This window comes from Schistocerca piceifrons, chromosome 11, assembly GCF_021461385.2.
Source record: "Schistocerca piceifrons isolate TAMUIC-IGC-003096 chromosome 11, iqSchPice1.1, whole genome shotgun sequence".
Classification (NCBI taxonomy): domain Eukaryota; kingdom Metazoa; phylum Arthropoda; class Insecta; order Orthoptera; family Acrididae; genus Schistocerca; species Schistocerca piceifrons.
In genome coordinates, this window is record NC_060148.1 from 169176966 (window position 1) to 169191041 (window position 14076).

The window sequence follows — 14076 nt, forward strand, 5'->3', positions numbered from 1 at the left end:
ATCACATCACAATAATGGAGGTTCTGTAGAATGAGTGATTGGAGAAGTTTGCATTTCACATCCTGTGGTAATATGTTCCAAAATTTTTTGAAAGTTTAGAGGCAAGCAGAAGTCTTCCTGCATGTGGCAATAGTATTTTCTACCCAGTCGACACGCTTCTCCGTAGTTATACTCGAGTCGTTCACCATTTTGTGACAGGTATCGGAATACTGTCGAGAAGAATGGTAGGCATTCGTTCGCAGAATTCTGAACGTATTAATTTCTGACAGAATACTGACAAGTAAACCTACCCGAGGGATACACTTTAATTCTGGCCGACTTTGAATATGTTTTAGTGTAGAGCAAAATAAGACACACAGATTTTTTATACGTGCCCGTAGGGCCATTAGGGGTATGAAACACCCCCTTGCAAAAAACTGAGTTTAATGTTTCTGAATGAATACTGTTGACACAGTAATAGATTTTAAAAAAGTCAACCTTGAAATAAATCTTCCATGGTATTTAATGTACATTACAGTGGTGCAACCAAATTTCTCTAAAAGCCGTTTTCTTTTAAATCTCCTTGCCCCTCTACCTTGTTTTTCATTTCAATATTTGACTAGCAGTAAAAAGTATAGCATCATTAATACCAAAGTCACTAATATATGATGAAGTGGTATTCCAAAAATGTGTATGTCAGATAAGATATAAGTATTTCTGTGTAGCTGTATGTGCCCTATATATGTCAATTTAATGCCAGTTGCCAGGGTGGTAGTGGTGGTGGTGGTGGTTTTTTTTTGAGAGAGAGAGAGATAGAGAGATATTTGTATTTCTGTTTTCTTTCTATATTTCATGCATTTTTTTGTTTTCAAGTTGTAACCTTTTCAGATTTAATTACGTTATATTTGAAATTGTTTGTACATTATTGTTGTAACACTATTGTGAATCTGAACAGTAATGAGAAGGTGCACAATTGTTCAGGTCAAAAAAATGCCGAATGCAGATCAATTGTTCAAGGAGGTGCTTCACCCCGTTTATGGCTGTGTGGGCACACTTAAACAAATATGTTTTTAGAATATTCAAATCTGATTCAAATTGAAGTGCATACCTTGGGTAGGTTTACTTGCAAGATTATTTCGGTTTTGCACGCATGTAAGCACTGAATACAAGTCATCATTCATCTAGACCGGGGATACACAGACCGTGAGCTGCATGCGGTCTGCCATTCATTTTGCAGTGGCCCACTCTTTAGTGTTCCTTGTTGCAAATTTTTTTCCCTCATCCCTCCCAAAAAGGTGAGGGCAGGCTGTTGTGGAACTTTGTTCTTCTGACACACGCCAGTCTAAGTGGAATTCGAGCACCTGGATGCCAATCTGTAATAACAACTCTCACAGCATGTTATTTTTGAACTTCCGCAACAATTCGGTCACAGCAATAAGAGCTATACACGGACCTGCAGGGACGACATTGTTCAGTCGTCAGTGGCTTGTGTATTCTACAGAACATATCTTATGTCAGTGAGCTCCTTCAACTTGCTCATTTGTGCATTGAACTTTTTTTGACAAGGGTAACCAACAATTTTATGAATTTATTTCTGTGAACCTGTAAGCATGAAGTTCACTATATCAGTCGATAATAATAAAAGAAAATATATAACTGAAATAAAATGGAAGATTTGTGAAACAAATGGTATGAACTAATAGTACAAGGCATGCTCACAAATTAAGTGTACTGTGACCATAACGGATTCTGGTTTTTTGGTTTTTGTGGGTTGGCAACAAAGCTGAACGGTAGAGGGGGATCTCCCAACCAGAGTGAGCATTTCGGGAACACAGTAGTATGTAAACTCGTGCAGTAATGTCCAGTTGCAATATATGTTGGTAAGAAATCCAGACAAGTGGGAGCTGTAACCTACATTTTACTTAGGAGAGGAATAACACATACTGAAATCTTCTCGCAAATCAAAACGGTTTACGGCATAGGCGCTATGAACAGAATGAATGTATTTAAGTGGTCTAGAGAATTTGGTGGAGGCTGAACAAATGTTCATGAGGAACAGACAATTGGAAGACCTGTTCCGGAAGAGTGCAAATTGACAGTGGACAAATTTTCTGCAGTGTTTCTGCAACTCTCCAGAGCTCTCTTGTACGAGACATCCACAGAATTACTGGGATACTGGAAACTGTGCACAGGATGGGTTCTAAAACAGCTGACAGAGCAGCACGAGAAAAATCGGGTCAGTAGTGCCCGCGAGCTCCTCGAGTAACTCGAATTGAAAGGTGAGGAGTTTCCGAGCTCAATTGTGACTGGCGATGAAACGTGGGTGGCTCATTATGTGCCAGAGACAAAAAGATGGTTGTCACAGTGGCATCAGATCCATTCCCCATCTGCTGTAAAATACAAAACCACAATTGTGGGCAAAAAAAAGTACAGCCTCATTGTCTACGGAGTATTGCCTCAGTTGTGCGACTGGATTCATGATTTCCTGTCAGAAAGGTCACAGTTCGTAGTAATAGACAGAAAGTCGTTGAGTGAAAGAGAAGTAATATCCAGCGTTCCCCAAGGAAGTGTTGTAGGCCCTCTATTGTTCCTGATCTATATTAACGACATAGGAGACAATCTGAGTAGCCGTCTTAGATTGTTTGCAGACGATGCTGTCATTTACTGTCTTGTAAAGGCATCAGACGATCAAAACTACTTGTAAAATGATTTAGATATGATATCGATATGGTGCGAAAAGTGACAATTGACCCTGAATAAAGAAAAGTACTAAAAGAAATCAGCTAAATTTCAATTACGTGATAAGTCACACAAATCTGAGGGCTGTAAATTCAACTAAATACTGAGGGATTACAATTACAAATAACCAAAATTGGAACGATCACATAGATAATACTGTGGGTAGAGCAAACCAAAGACTGCAATTCATTGGCAGAACACTTAGAAGGTGCAACAGATCTACCAAAGAGACTGCTGACACTACGCTTGTCCGCCCTATTCTGGAGTACTGCTGTGCGGTGTGGGATCCACATCAAGGTGGGACTGATGGATGACATCGAAAAAGTACAAAGTAGGGCAGCTCATTTTGTATTATTGTGAAATAGGGGAGATAGTGTCACAGACGTGATAAGTGTATTGGAGTGGCAATCATTAAAACAAAGGCGTTTTTCGTTGCGATGGAATCGTCTCATGAAATTTCAATCACCAGTTTTCTCCTCCGATTGCGAAAACATTCTGTTGGCACCCACCCACATAGTGAGAAATGATCATCAAGATAAAATAAGAGAAGTCAGGGCTCACATGGAAAAATTTAAGTGCTCGTTTTTCCTGTGTGCCGTTCGAGAGTGTAACAGTAGATAGACAGCATGAAGGTGGTTCATTGAACCCTCTGCCAGGCACTTAATTGTGAATAGCAGAGTAATCATGCAGATGTAGATGTAGATGATGAAAAGGCATCATTTTGGTCAAATTTCTGACTCCTAGATACTGTCAGGGCACAATAATATTGTGATGTCCTAAAAAACCTCAAAAAGAATGCTGTAGGAGAGATTAACATCTTTTTACCTCCCTGCAGGTGCACACGAGAGAAATTAAATTTTCAGCCAAAGAGTGGAAAGCAGTTACGAAGTAGGGGAAGGATCTGACCGGAGAGTTTTTCGAAGCTCGTGCCGCAGTTCGCTACGTGCACTGAACAGCAAAAATAGTCAGCCAGTGTATCAACAATGTCCTGTATTTTTTTTTCCAAATACACTTTTTCTGAAAAAAAACCTTAAAAATCTAGCACACTTACTCTCTGAACAAGCCTCGTAACAATATTTTTTTTCTGTGACCCGAACGTAATCACAGTGAGCGCTTTGCAGTGTGCGGTACTAGTGATGTGGTGCACCCCACAACTAGACTATCACAGTACCGATACCTTCAGGTTTGCAATTTAATTTAGAACTAGAGGTCACGGGCGTAGAAATAATATTCACATTATCATAAAATCGTACAGCATTTAAAGGAAGTGTGCCATCTTATTTTACTCTGTGCTCGTGTTTCACAGCATGGGGTGGTTTTTCAGGACTGTGGCACCTCTTCCCGCGCGCCGCTGTCGGAACTCGAGTCGAACTCCCCGTCACCGTCGCACCGCAGTCCGGAAGTCTCAGAACCGACAGGAAGTGCCGATGTGAGTATCGGAGGTGTAAATATGCGTGTAAATTTGTGGGATTGCTCGACCCGCTCGTGACTGCGGGAGCTTACGTAGCACTTTTAATAAAAGATTACAGTCTCAGATTTTTGTTCCATCTCAATGGCATTTATTTAACGTGGCAAGTTTAGGGCCATTAGCAGCTCTCGCACACCCGAACTGGTGATCTACGTATTTTACACGACGTGTACAGTGTCCACTCACATTCGTTTGACCGCCTGTCGATAGCTTGAGTAGCCCCTTTTTGCAGCGTGGACTGCTGTGAGATGTTCAGGAAGAGAGTTAACTGAGGTTCCGGAAGGCGGCACCTACAGAGGTGCAGAGCCATTTCAACTCCGGTGCCGCGGCCACCTGCGATAGGTTTCTCGGTCGAGGACACTTGGCGCCGACAGCCGTATCGATGTAATCCCACAGATTCTCGACTCGGGAGTTCGGTGACCGAGGGAGTATGGTAATCTGGTGCCGGTGCTCTCTGAACCACACGTGCACACTTTGATCTGTGATACGTTACATTGTCGCGCCGGTAGGTGCCATCGTGCCGAGGAAAAAGGAACTCCACGTAAGTGTGTGTGTGGTCCTCGAGGATAGTTGCGTACTCGTATTTATCCGTTGTGCATTCCAGAGTGACAAGACTGCCACAAAAAACCACAAACTTTCACCAGACCGTAATGCTCCCTATACTGGCCCGTACTCGTCTGTCGATTGTTGTGGGGTGTTCGCTTTCGGACATTGCACGCCGTACATCCCGACGACGCGATTCGTTCGAAAAGGCCACGTGTCGGCAGACGTCATGTTGAGGTATCCGCGTGAAAATTCTAGCCACCGAATCACAGTCGGTGTGGGTGCAGGAACCGGGTGCCTGCTTCGGACGCTCTTACACGGCGACATCTTCTAAATGATCGTCGAGCAGACACTGTCGTTAGCCTCTCGGTTCGTCTGGGTGTTCAGTTGTGTGGCAGTTGCTCGTCTATTCCCCTGTACACGTCTGTAGCCGTCGTTCACCCCTGTTGTCTACAGCCCGTGGTACTCCACAATTGCCTCGGCACCTGCTTTTCTCAGTATCATTTGGCCACGTACGGTATACTTTAACCACGGCGGCTCACAAAAAGTTACAAACTTGGCTGTTTCGGAGTCGCTTCGACCCTCGGCCCGGAAGCCGATAATCGTACCCTTTCGGATGTCAGATAAATTGCTCCGTTTCTGCATTAACGTGACAACTGCACCGTTTCCCACATTGTGCGGACACCTTTATGTACCCTCTATCACCAGATGTGTGACCTGCCACCTGCGAGCTCTTCTCGCATGCTGATGTCGACCTTAGCTCACAGTAATGTGACCGGACTGTGTATTACGATACTTCTCTGAACGTACTAGGGAGTCCGGGAAGAGCCATTCGGTCCTAGACTCAACGAAAAGAAAATCACGACGTCGTATCCACTCGGCAGAGAAGGGGTGACGCTCGAGTCCCGAGTGACAGACGGTGCAGGGACAGACTATCTCCTGGAATAAGGATGCTCACTGTCACCGAAGCTACTCGACGTGTACGGAGAACAATTGTAGGTGAGCCACGAAGGATACGAGAGGCATTGTACGAGGGTTATTCCAAAAGTAAGGTCCGGTTATAAAAAAAAAAATCCAAACTAAAATGTTTTTTCAAAACAATTGTTTTATTTACATTCCTTACATCTTTATCTATTTTTCTACATAACTTCCATACTTATTTAAACATTTGTCACATCGTTCAACAAGCTTTTGAATGCCCATGTTATAGAAATCGGCCGCCTGTGACGATAACCAGTCCTTAACTGCTTCTTTCACTTCATCATCTGTGTCGAAGCGCTTGCCGCCGAGAAACTCCTTTAAGTAACGGAACAGGTGGAAATCACTTGGCGCCAGGTCCGGACTGTAAGGAGGATGGTCCATCTGTTCCCATCCAAATTTCTTGATCAGAGCTTGCGTTTCATTTGCAGTGTGGGGTCTGGCATTGTCATGCAACAACAAGATTCCAGACGACAAAAGACCACGTCGCTTATTCTGGATTGCACGTCGAAGTTTAGTCAGGGTAGCGCAGTAGGCGGCTTTATTAATCGTTGTTCCTCTCTCCATAAAGTCGACTAACAATACTCCACGTCTATCCCAGAACACAGTCGCCATAACCTTACGTGTTGAGATTGTCTGCTTTGCCTTGACCTTGACTGGCGATGACGTGTGACGCCATTGCATTGACTGACGTTTAGACTCTGGAGTGATGTGAGAAACCCATGTCTCATCCCCTGTGACAACATTGTCTAAAAGACTGTCACCTTCCTTATGATATCGCTCCAAAAAATCAAGAGCAAAAGCCATTCTTTTCATTCGTTGGGGCTCAGTAAGCAGCCTGGGAACCCAACGGGCACACAATTTGTGAAACTTCAAATGTTCAGACACAATTCTGTACAAAGTTGTTCTACTCACATTCGGAAAATGCATGTCTACGTCTGTAATAGTGAATCGGCGATCTTCACGAATTTTTTTGTCAACCGCATTGACCAAATCGTCTGAAATCACTGATGGTCGGCCACACCGTGGTTCATCGTGCACATTATCCCGTCCTTTATTAAAAGCTCGCACCCACTTGCGCACTTTACTGTCGCTCATTATGTTAGGACCGTACACTTCAGTAATCTGCCGATGGATTTCCGCCGCTGAATTGTTTCTTGCAGACAAAAACCGTATCACTGCCCTTACTTCACAATCGGCGGGCTGATCAATTGTCTTAAACATTGTAAAGTGACACTGTGAACTACACTCAGCAACAGTAACAAAGCGAATGGCGGCGTTTGACGCGCAAGGCTTGCCGGGAGTCGGCGCGCATGCGTGTTTTGTCATTGGCGCCAAATTTCAATAGTTACGGCGAATCGGACCTTACTTTTGGAATAACCCTCGTAACTGGAGCAGGAAGGACGAAGACTGCGGTCAAGCAGAAGAGAAGCTGTAGAAGATGGAGAGTCGCCTTTTGAAGCCTGTTTAATACACTAAAGACAAAGATATCGTGAGAAATGTGTCACAAGTTACACCTAATATGAAAGACAACATTTAGAGATTGCAGAGTCATACAGTTTACATTCTTTCATGTTAAGTGCACAAATAACTATGAATGACAAGTACGTACACTATTTCATCAAAAGTATCCGGACACCTGGCTGAAAATGGTTTACAAGTTCGTGGGACCGTCCCTCGGTAATGCTGGAATATGGTGTTGGCCCAACCTTAGTCTTGATGAAAGCTTCCACTCTCACATGCATACATTCAATCAGGGGCTGGAAGCTTTCTTGGGGAATGGCAGCCGATTCTTCACGGAGTGCTGCACTGAGGAGAGCCATCGATGTCAGTCGGTGAGACCTGACACGAAGTCGGTGTTCCAAAACATCCCAGAGGTGTTCTATAGGTTTCAGGTCAGGACTCTGTGCAGGCCAGTCCGTTACAGGGATGTTGTTGTCGTGCAACCACTCTGCCAAAGGCCGTGCATTATGAACAGGTGCTCGATCGTGTTGAAAGGTGCAACTGCCGTCCCCGAATTGCTCTTCAATAGTGGGAAGCGAGAAGGTGCTTAAAACATCAATATAGGCCTGTGCTGTGATAGTGCCACGCCAAACAACAAGAGGTGCAAGCCCCCTCCATGAAAAACACAGCCACACCGTAACACCACCACCTCCAAATTTTTCTGTTGCCACTACACACACTGGCAGATGACGTTCACCGGGCATTCGCCATACCCACACCCTGGCATCGGACGGCCACATTGTGTACGGTGATTTGTCACTCCACACAATGTTTTTTCACTGTTCAGTCATCCAATGTTTACACTCCTTACGCCAAGCGAGGCATCATTTGGCATTTACTGGCGTGATGTGTGGCTTTTGAGCAGTCACTCATCCGTGAAATCCAAGTTTTTCTCACCTCCTGCCTGTCATTGTACTTGCAGTGGATCCTGATGCAGTTTGGAATTCCTGTTTGATGGTCTGGACAGATGTCCGCCTATTACACATTACGACCCTCTTCAACTGTCGGTGGTCTCTGTCAGTCAACAGACGAGGTCGGCCTGTACACTTTTGTGCCGGATGTGTACCTTCACGTTTCCACTTCAGTGTGACATCGGAAACAGTGGACCTAGGGAAGTTTAGGATTGTGGAAATCTTGTGTACAGATGTATGACACAAGTGACACCCAATCAGCTGACCACGTTTGAAGTCCGTGAGTTCTGTGGGGTGCCCCATTCTGCTCTCTCACGATGTCTGACGTCGCTTATATGAAGTACTTGGCAGTAGGTGGCAGCACAATGCACTTAATATGAAAGATGTGTGTTTTTGTGGGTGTCCGGATACTTTTGATCACATAGTGTCGGTTTAAACTGTGACCACTAGCACTGATGAACGATAAAGAGAGGGGTGATAGAGTGAGGGAAAAAGCAATGTTATAAAATACAATCAATGAAGTAACGTGACTGGTTTATAAATGAAAAGATAATGAAGCGTAACCAACAGAAGATTGGATTATTACCCGTACTGTTTGACAGAGAAGAAACAGGCCACACACATTACTTTTTTGGGGAAACTGCATGCTGGTGAATTAAACCTGACACAGCATGAATTGTGCAAAGAGTGCACGGTATTTTGTTCTGGAGACAGACAACAGCAACGGAGGAGGAATTTGCAAATGTTTCTTGTTTGTGGATGGACACACCTAGAATACTAGATAATTAGGACTTTGTGTTTCATTACATGAGGAGCTGACGAGGTAGGCACGATGTGCATTACTCGCATAACTCAGCTTGCCACGGCCGACTTGACCGGTCGTGCGGGTCGTATGTACGTACATCACTGTACAGATGATTTAAAAAAGCCGACCTCACCATTGGGGATCTCTCCGTGTAAGATTATTAATGTCATTGGCTTCTATAAATCTGTTCTTTCAGATGCATGTAAATGGTCTTTTCCTTTTTGTTGATGCTATTGTTATGGTCTTCATTCTGAAGAGTTGTTTGATGCAGCTTTCCAAACTAGTCTTATCTTGTGGAAGCATCTTCAACTCTGCATTGTTACAGAAATCTACATCCATTGGAAACTGCTTACTGTAATCATCCCTCGGTCTCCCTCTTCAGTTCTTACCCCACGCTTCACTTTCATACTGGATTGACAATTACTTGATGCTTCAGAATGTGTTCTGTCAATAGAGCCCTTCTTTTTGTCTGGTTGTGCCATTCATTTATTTTTTTCTCCCCAGGTTAAATTTAGTACCTCTTCATTAGTTACTTGGTATATCCATGTGATCTTCTGTGGTTATGTACAGTCAAACATTACAAATGCATTTGTGTACACAAAATTTTTGAAAATTTTGAATTTCGCATTTTCTTAATGAGATCATACCCTCTTATGAAGGTTACAGTAAGAATGAATGAAAATGTTTGAAACTAGTCACTAAAGAAAATATTATATGCAACTCTGGTGGAAAGCTTAATTAACCCTTTTGCCACTTCAGATGAGCTCTTTGCATCCCGTGCTGAGGCGGCTTTCATTATGCCTGTATTGCTCTCCAAATGTATGTTAAGAAATGGCATTTCAGGTGATATGAAATACTTATCACCCGATTTTGTGAAAACTATTTGGTGAAAAAAATTGACTTTTGCACGTCGTACAGTATCCCTTCATTCGATAAAGAACTGAATTTGTTTTTGTTACCCATCATACTTACTGCGTTGCATCAAATTAATTAAAACATTGCACAGAATTTTAGAAAGTTCGCAGTGGTAAGAACACGTAACATAAACTTTGTGTACAGTTGATTTTAGCTCACACATTGTTGTGAACAAAATGTAGGCAAGATACCGAAATTTTATGTACGATTGTGATCAGAAGGATATCTCATTTCTTTCTAGAGTTATTGGGGTTTATATCACATCCTTGCTCATGGTGAATTGTCTTATCGTAACAACTGTAATATCTCATAAACGATATGAGATATTGATGCAAGGTTTTCTGTGAATGGTAGCACGCATTGGGTCACTTATGTCGTATGATAAATAATTGAAACTGTTTTATTCACGGTGGTATGGAAGTAACTTGTCCACAGCAGTGGGAGGTCAACGGCTCGGGGTGCATATACACGTCCACAACACCTGCGGAATGGCGTGGCAGGACATATATACGTGCCCACAGCAGAAAAAGGGTTAATATATTACAAATATATTGAGTTGTTGATCCTGATACCGACACAATTTTGGAATTACGTGAAATTGTTTCTCCAGCAAATTCGGTGGCAAAATAGGGCAGTTTCATTCCGTGATAACTCCCAATTAGTTACACTTAGACCTGTTCTGACTATGGACCCATCACAAATGAGACAAATGAGTAGGAATTATTTTTCCCGTATTGTATTAGTATTTTTTTACGATTGCTTTGCTGTGATAAAATGACAGTAAAAATTTCATAGCTGTACGATTAGGAGCATTTTAGTGAGAAAAACAGGGATTCTGTAGCTCTGCTTACAGAACAGATAAAAGGTAAATATCCAAAAATATTAGAGCTAGAGCTGTGGTATTTGATATCATGCAAAACAATAACTGAAATGCTTTTACTTTAGGGACACAAGTGAATTTAACAAAATTTACTCCCATTCGTAAACTTTCTTTGAATGTTGTATGTTTTTGTGGGTTGATTTGTACCGGACTGGCCAGGCTTATTCTGCAACACTGTTACACGTCGACAGTGTCATCAGTTTCTGGTCGAGAGCCGCAAGTGCTACCAGTGATCTGGTTCCTGGCTTCCACCTCCACAGTGCTGCTTATATGTACTTATTGTACCTCATGCTGTATGATGAGTTTGGATGTACCTGCTTGTGCATAAGATGACGGTCATGAAGTTGGATTTCTGCCGGGTTTTGGACGAAGTTGTTTTCTGGAGTAATAGACATTCAACATTCTCAGTGGGTCAGTCAGGTGGGCATCAAATATTCAAAAAAATTTCTTTGACTCTCTAAGACCAGATTGTCGGTATAAAGGAAACTTCTCGCCAGAAGTGATTTATCTTTAGTACAGATGTTAAATAACAGTCGTGAAAGACCATTTCTTTATGGGAAACCATGTCGTTGACATATCCATTGAGTATGCTGGAAGTCCGCATTATATCTCCTGTTTTGGAGCAAACTTACGACGAGTTTGGCGAATTCGTAATCTTTCATTATGTCGTAGATCTACTGTGACAATACACGGTGACTGACAGTGTCCTAAGCAGCTGTCAGGTTGATAAAAGCTGGATTTCGAAGCAATCCCCAGTAACTGAATGATGTTGAGGACTTGAGATGTACAGTCTTTTTCCTGCTCTGAAATTTGCTCGTGCTTGTATTAGAACTAGCTGTACAACAAAAATCAAACTGTTCAGCAACATCCACATGAAGATTTTGCACAGATGGTATTTACAGCTAATGAAAACAGTGAATCTAGGACAGACTCCTACACTATGAGAAGTAAAAATATTTTCCATATGGGCTGTAAATCCCTTTGTATAGCTCAGAATGGAGTTTCATATGCTGGTGCAAAAATTCTTTTTAACAAATCGCTGCTAGACATCGAGCAGGGAACCAGAACAACACCAGACAGAAAAAAAGTGCCTCATTAGTGGCTCTTTCTAAAAGTTTATGAGAATTTTGTTTATCACTTATTTTTAACTTTCTCAGTATATAGGCATCCTACAGTGGTCTTTGAAATCAGTTAAGTCATAGACTGCTTAGTATGCAGTAGTAGAAACAAATAGCAGCTAAGTAAAACAGAGGCCTGTGGTGGTACGTACACTATGTGATCAAAAGTATCCGGACACCCCCAAAAACATACGTTTTTCATATTAGGTGCATTGTGCTGCCACCTACTGCCAGGTACTCCAGATCAGCGACCTCAGCAGTCATCAGATATCGTGAGAGAGCAGAATGGGGCGCTCCACAGAACTCACGGACTTCGAACGTAGTCAGGTGACTGGGTGTCACTTGTGTTATATGTCTGTACGTGAGATTTCCACACTCCTAAACATCCCTAGCTCCACTGTTTCCGATGTGATAGTGAAGTGGAAATGTGAAGGGTCACTACAACACAAAAGTGTACAGGTCAATCTCGTCTGTTGACTGACAGAGGCCACCGACAGTTGAAGATGGTCATAATGTGTCATAGGCAGACATCTGTCCAAACCATCAAACAGGAATACCAAACTACATCAGGATCCCCTACAAGTACGATGACAGTAAGGTGGCAGGTGAGAAAACTTCGATTTCATTGTCAACCACCTGTTCATAGCCACATATCACGACAGTAAATGCCAAATGATTCCTCGCTCGGTGTAAGGAGCATAAGCATTGGGCGATTGAACAGTGGAAAAATGATGTGCGGAGTGACGAATCACAGTACACAATGTGGCGATCCGATGGCAGGGTGCGGGTATGGCAAATGCCCGGTGAACGTCATCTGCCAGTGTGCATAGTGCCGACAGTAAAATTCGGAGGCAGTGGTGATGGTGTGGTCGGGTTTTTCATGGAGGTGGCTTGCACCCCATGTTGTTTTGCATGGTACTATCACCACACAGACCTACATTGATGTTTTAAGCACCTTCTCGCTTCCCACTGTTGAAGAGCAATTCAGGAATGGCGATTGCATCTTTGAACACGATCGAGCACCTGTTCGTAATTCACAGCCTGTGGCGGAGTGGTTACACGACAATAACGTCCTTATTGATTGGCGACTCCATGGAGTGTCCTGTGCACCACGACCAGATAATGGATATACTTAGAAGGAGAGACAGCATTGGTCGTATTTTTTGTTTTATTAACCACAAAATCGATTTTCGGTCACTTAGTGACCATCCTCAGTGCTGTAATATATAATATAAATTGGTAGGCACTGGTGTCAACAAGCTTAGAGCGATCACATAAACTGAGAACTAAGCTTGTTGCTAAGCTTGTTGACACCAGTGCCTACCAATTTATATTATATATTACAGCACTGAGGATGGTCACTAAGTGACCGAAAATCGATTTTGTGGTTAATAAAACAAAAAATACGACCAATGCTGTCTCTCCTTCTAAATAACGTCCTTGTAATGGACTGGCCTGCACAGAGTCCTGACCTGAATCCTATAGAACACCTTTGAGATGTTTTGGAATGCCAACTTCGTGCCAGGCCTCACCGACCGACATCGATACCTCTCCTCAGTGCAGCACTCCGTCAAGAATGGGCTGCCATTCCCCAAGAAATCTTCCAGCCCCTGATGGAACATATGCCTGCGAGAGTGGAAGCTGTCGTCAAGGCTGAGGGTGGGACAACACCGTACTGAATCCCAGATTCACGGATGGAGGGTGCCACGAACTTGTAAGTCATGTTCAGCCAGGTGTCCAGATTCCTTTGATGACATGGTGTACCACTACAGAGGAGGGATGTGTAACTGCACATCTACTTACTGATGGATGGTACTTGTAGCTAAAAGTTGTAAAATAAGATGTCAACTGTAAAGGTGTAGATATTGTGTCGGGGTGTTATTTTTGTTTTGCATGTAGAGAGTTATATTGAGGAACAGAGTGTGTCACTATGCATGACAGTGGTGGCAGCACCTCGGAAATGTGCAGTGTTCCAAAGCATAGGTGAAGCGCGGCCAACCTCCGGTGACTCGCCGGCCTCATTCGTGTACTTCATTACGTTTGTGGGGCTCCTCACCATGTGATAGTAACACTCCTAGAATATAAAGTCAAAAATGTACCATCTGTGGGGCTTTATGGGCTTTTGTTAAATTCTCTCAAGTCCCTAAAGTGTGTTCTTTTCATTTGAGAAACCAGGAGGGCACTAGCAAGGTGGAAATAGTATGGTCAGGGTCGAACTGGAACACTACGGGACTCCA

The 14076-nt window shown here is 43.0% G+C and overlaps 1 protein-coding gene across 5 annotated transcripts in view; it reads left to right on the forward strand.

The window, feature by feature from the left end:
- LOC124720049 overlaps nucleotides 1-14076 on the forward strand; it is a 158032-nt gene that overhangs the window by 44645 nt on the left and 99311 nt on the right. For 4 of the 5 annotated variants that reach the window (XM_047245307.1, XM_047245310.1, XM_047245309.1 and 1 more), the window contains one exon: nucleotides 4043-4147. The exons of the other annotated variant lie outside the window; for it this stretch is intronic. In XM_047245307.1, the coding sequence (XP_047101263.1) occupies nucleotides 4043-4147 (105 nt within the window). The remainder of the gene's footprint in view (nucleotides 1-4042; nucleotides 4148-14076) is intronic. 5 annotated transcript variants of the gene reach the window in all.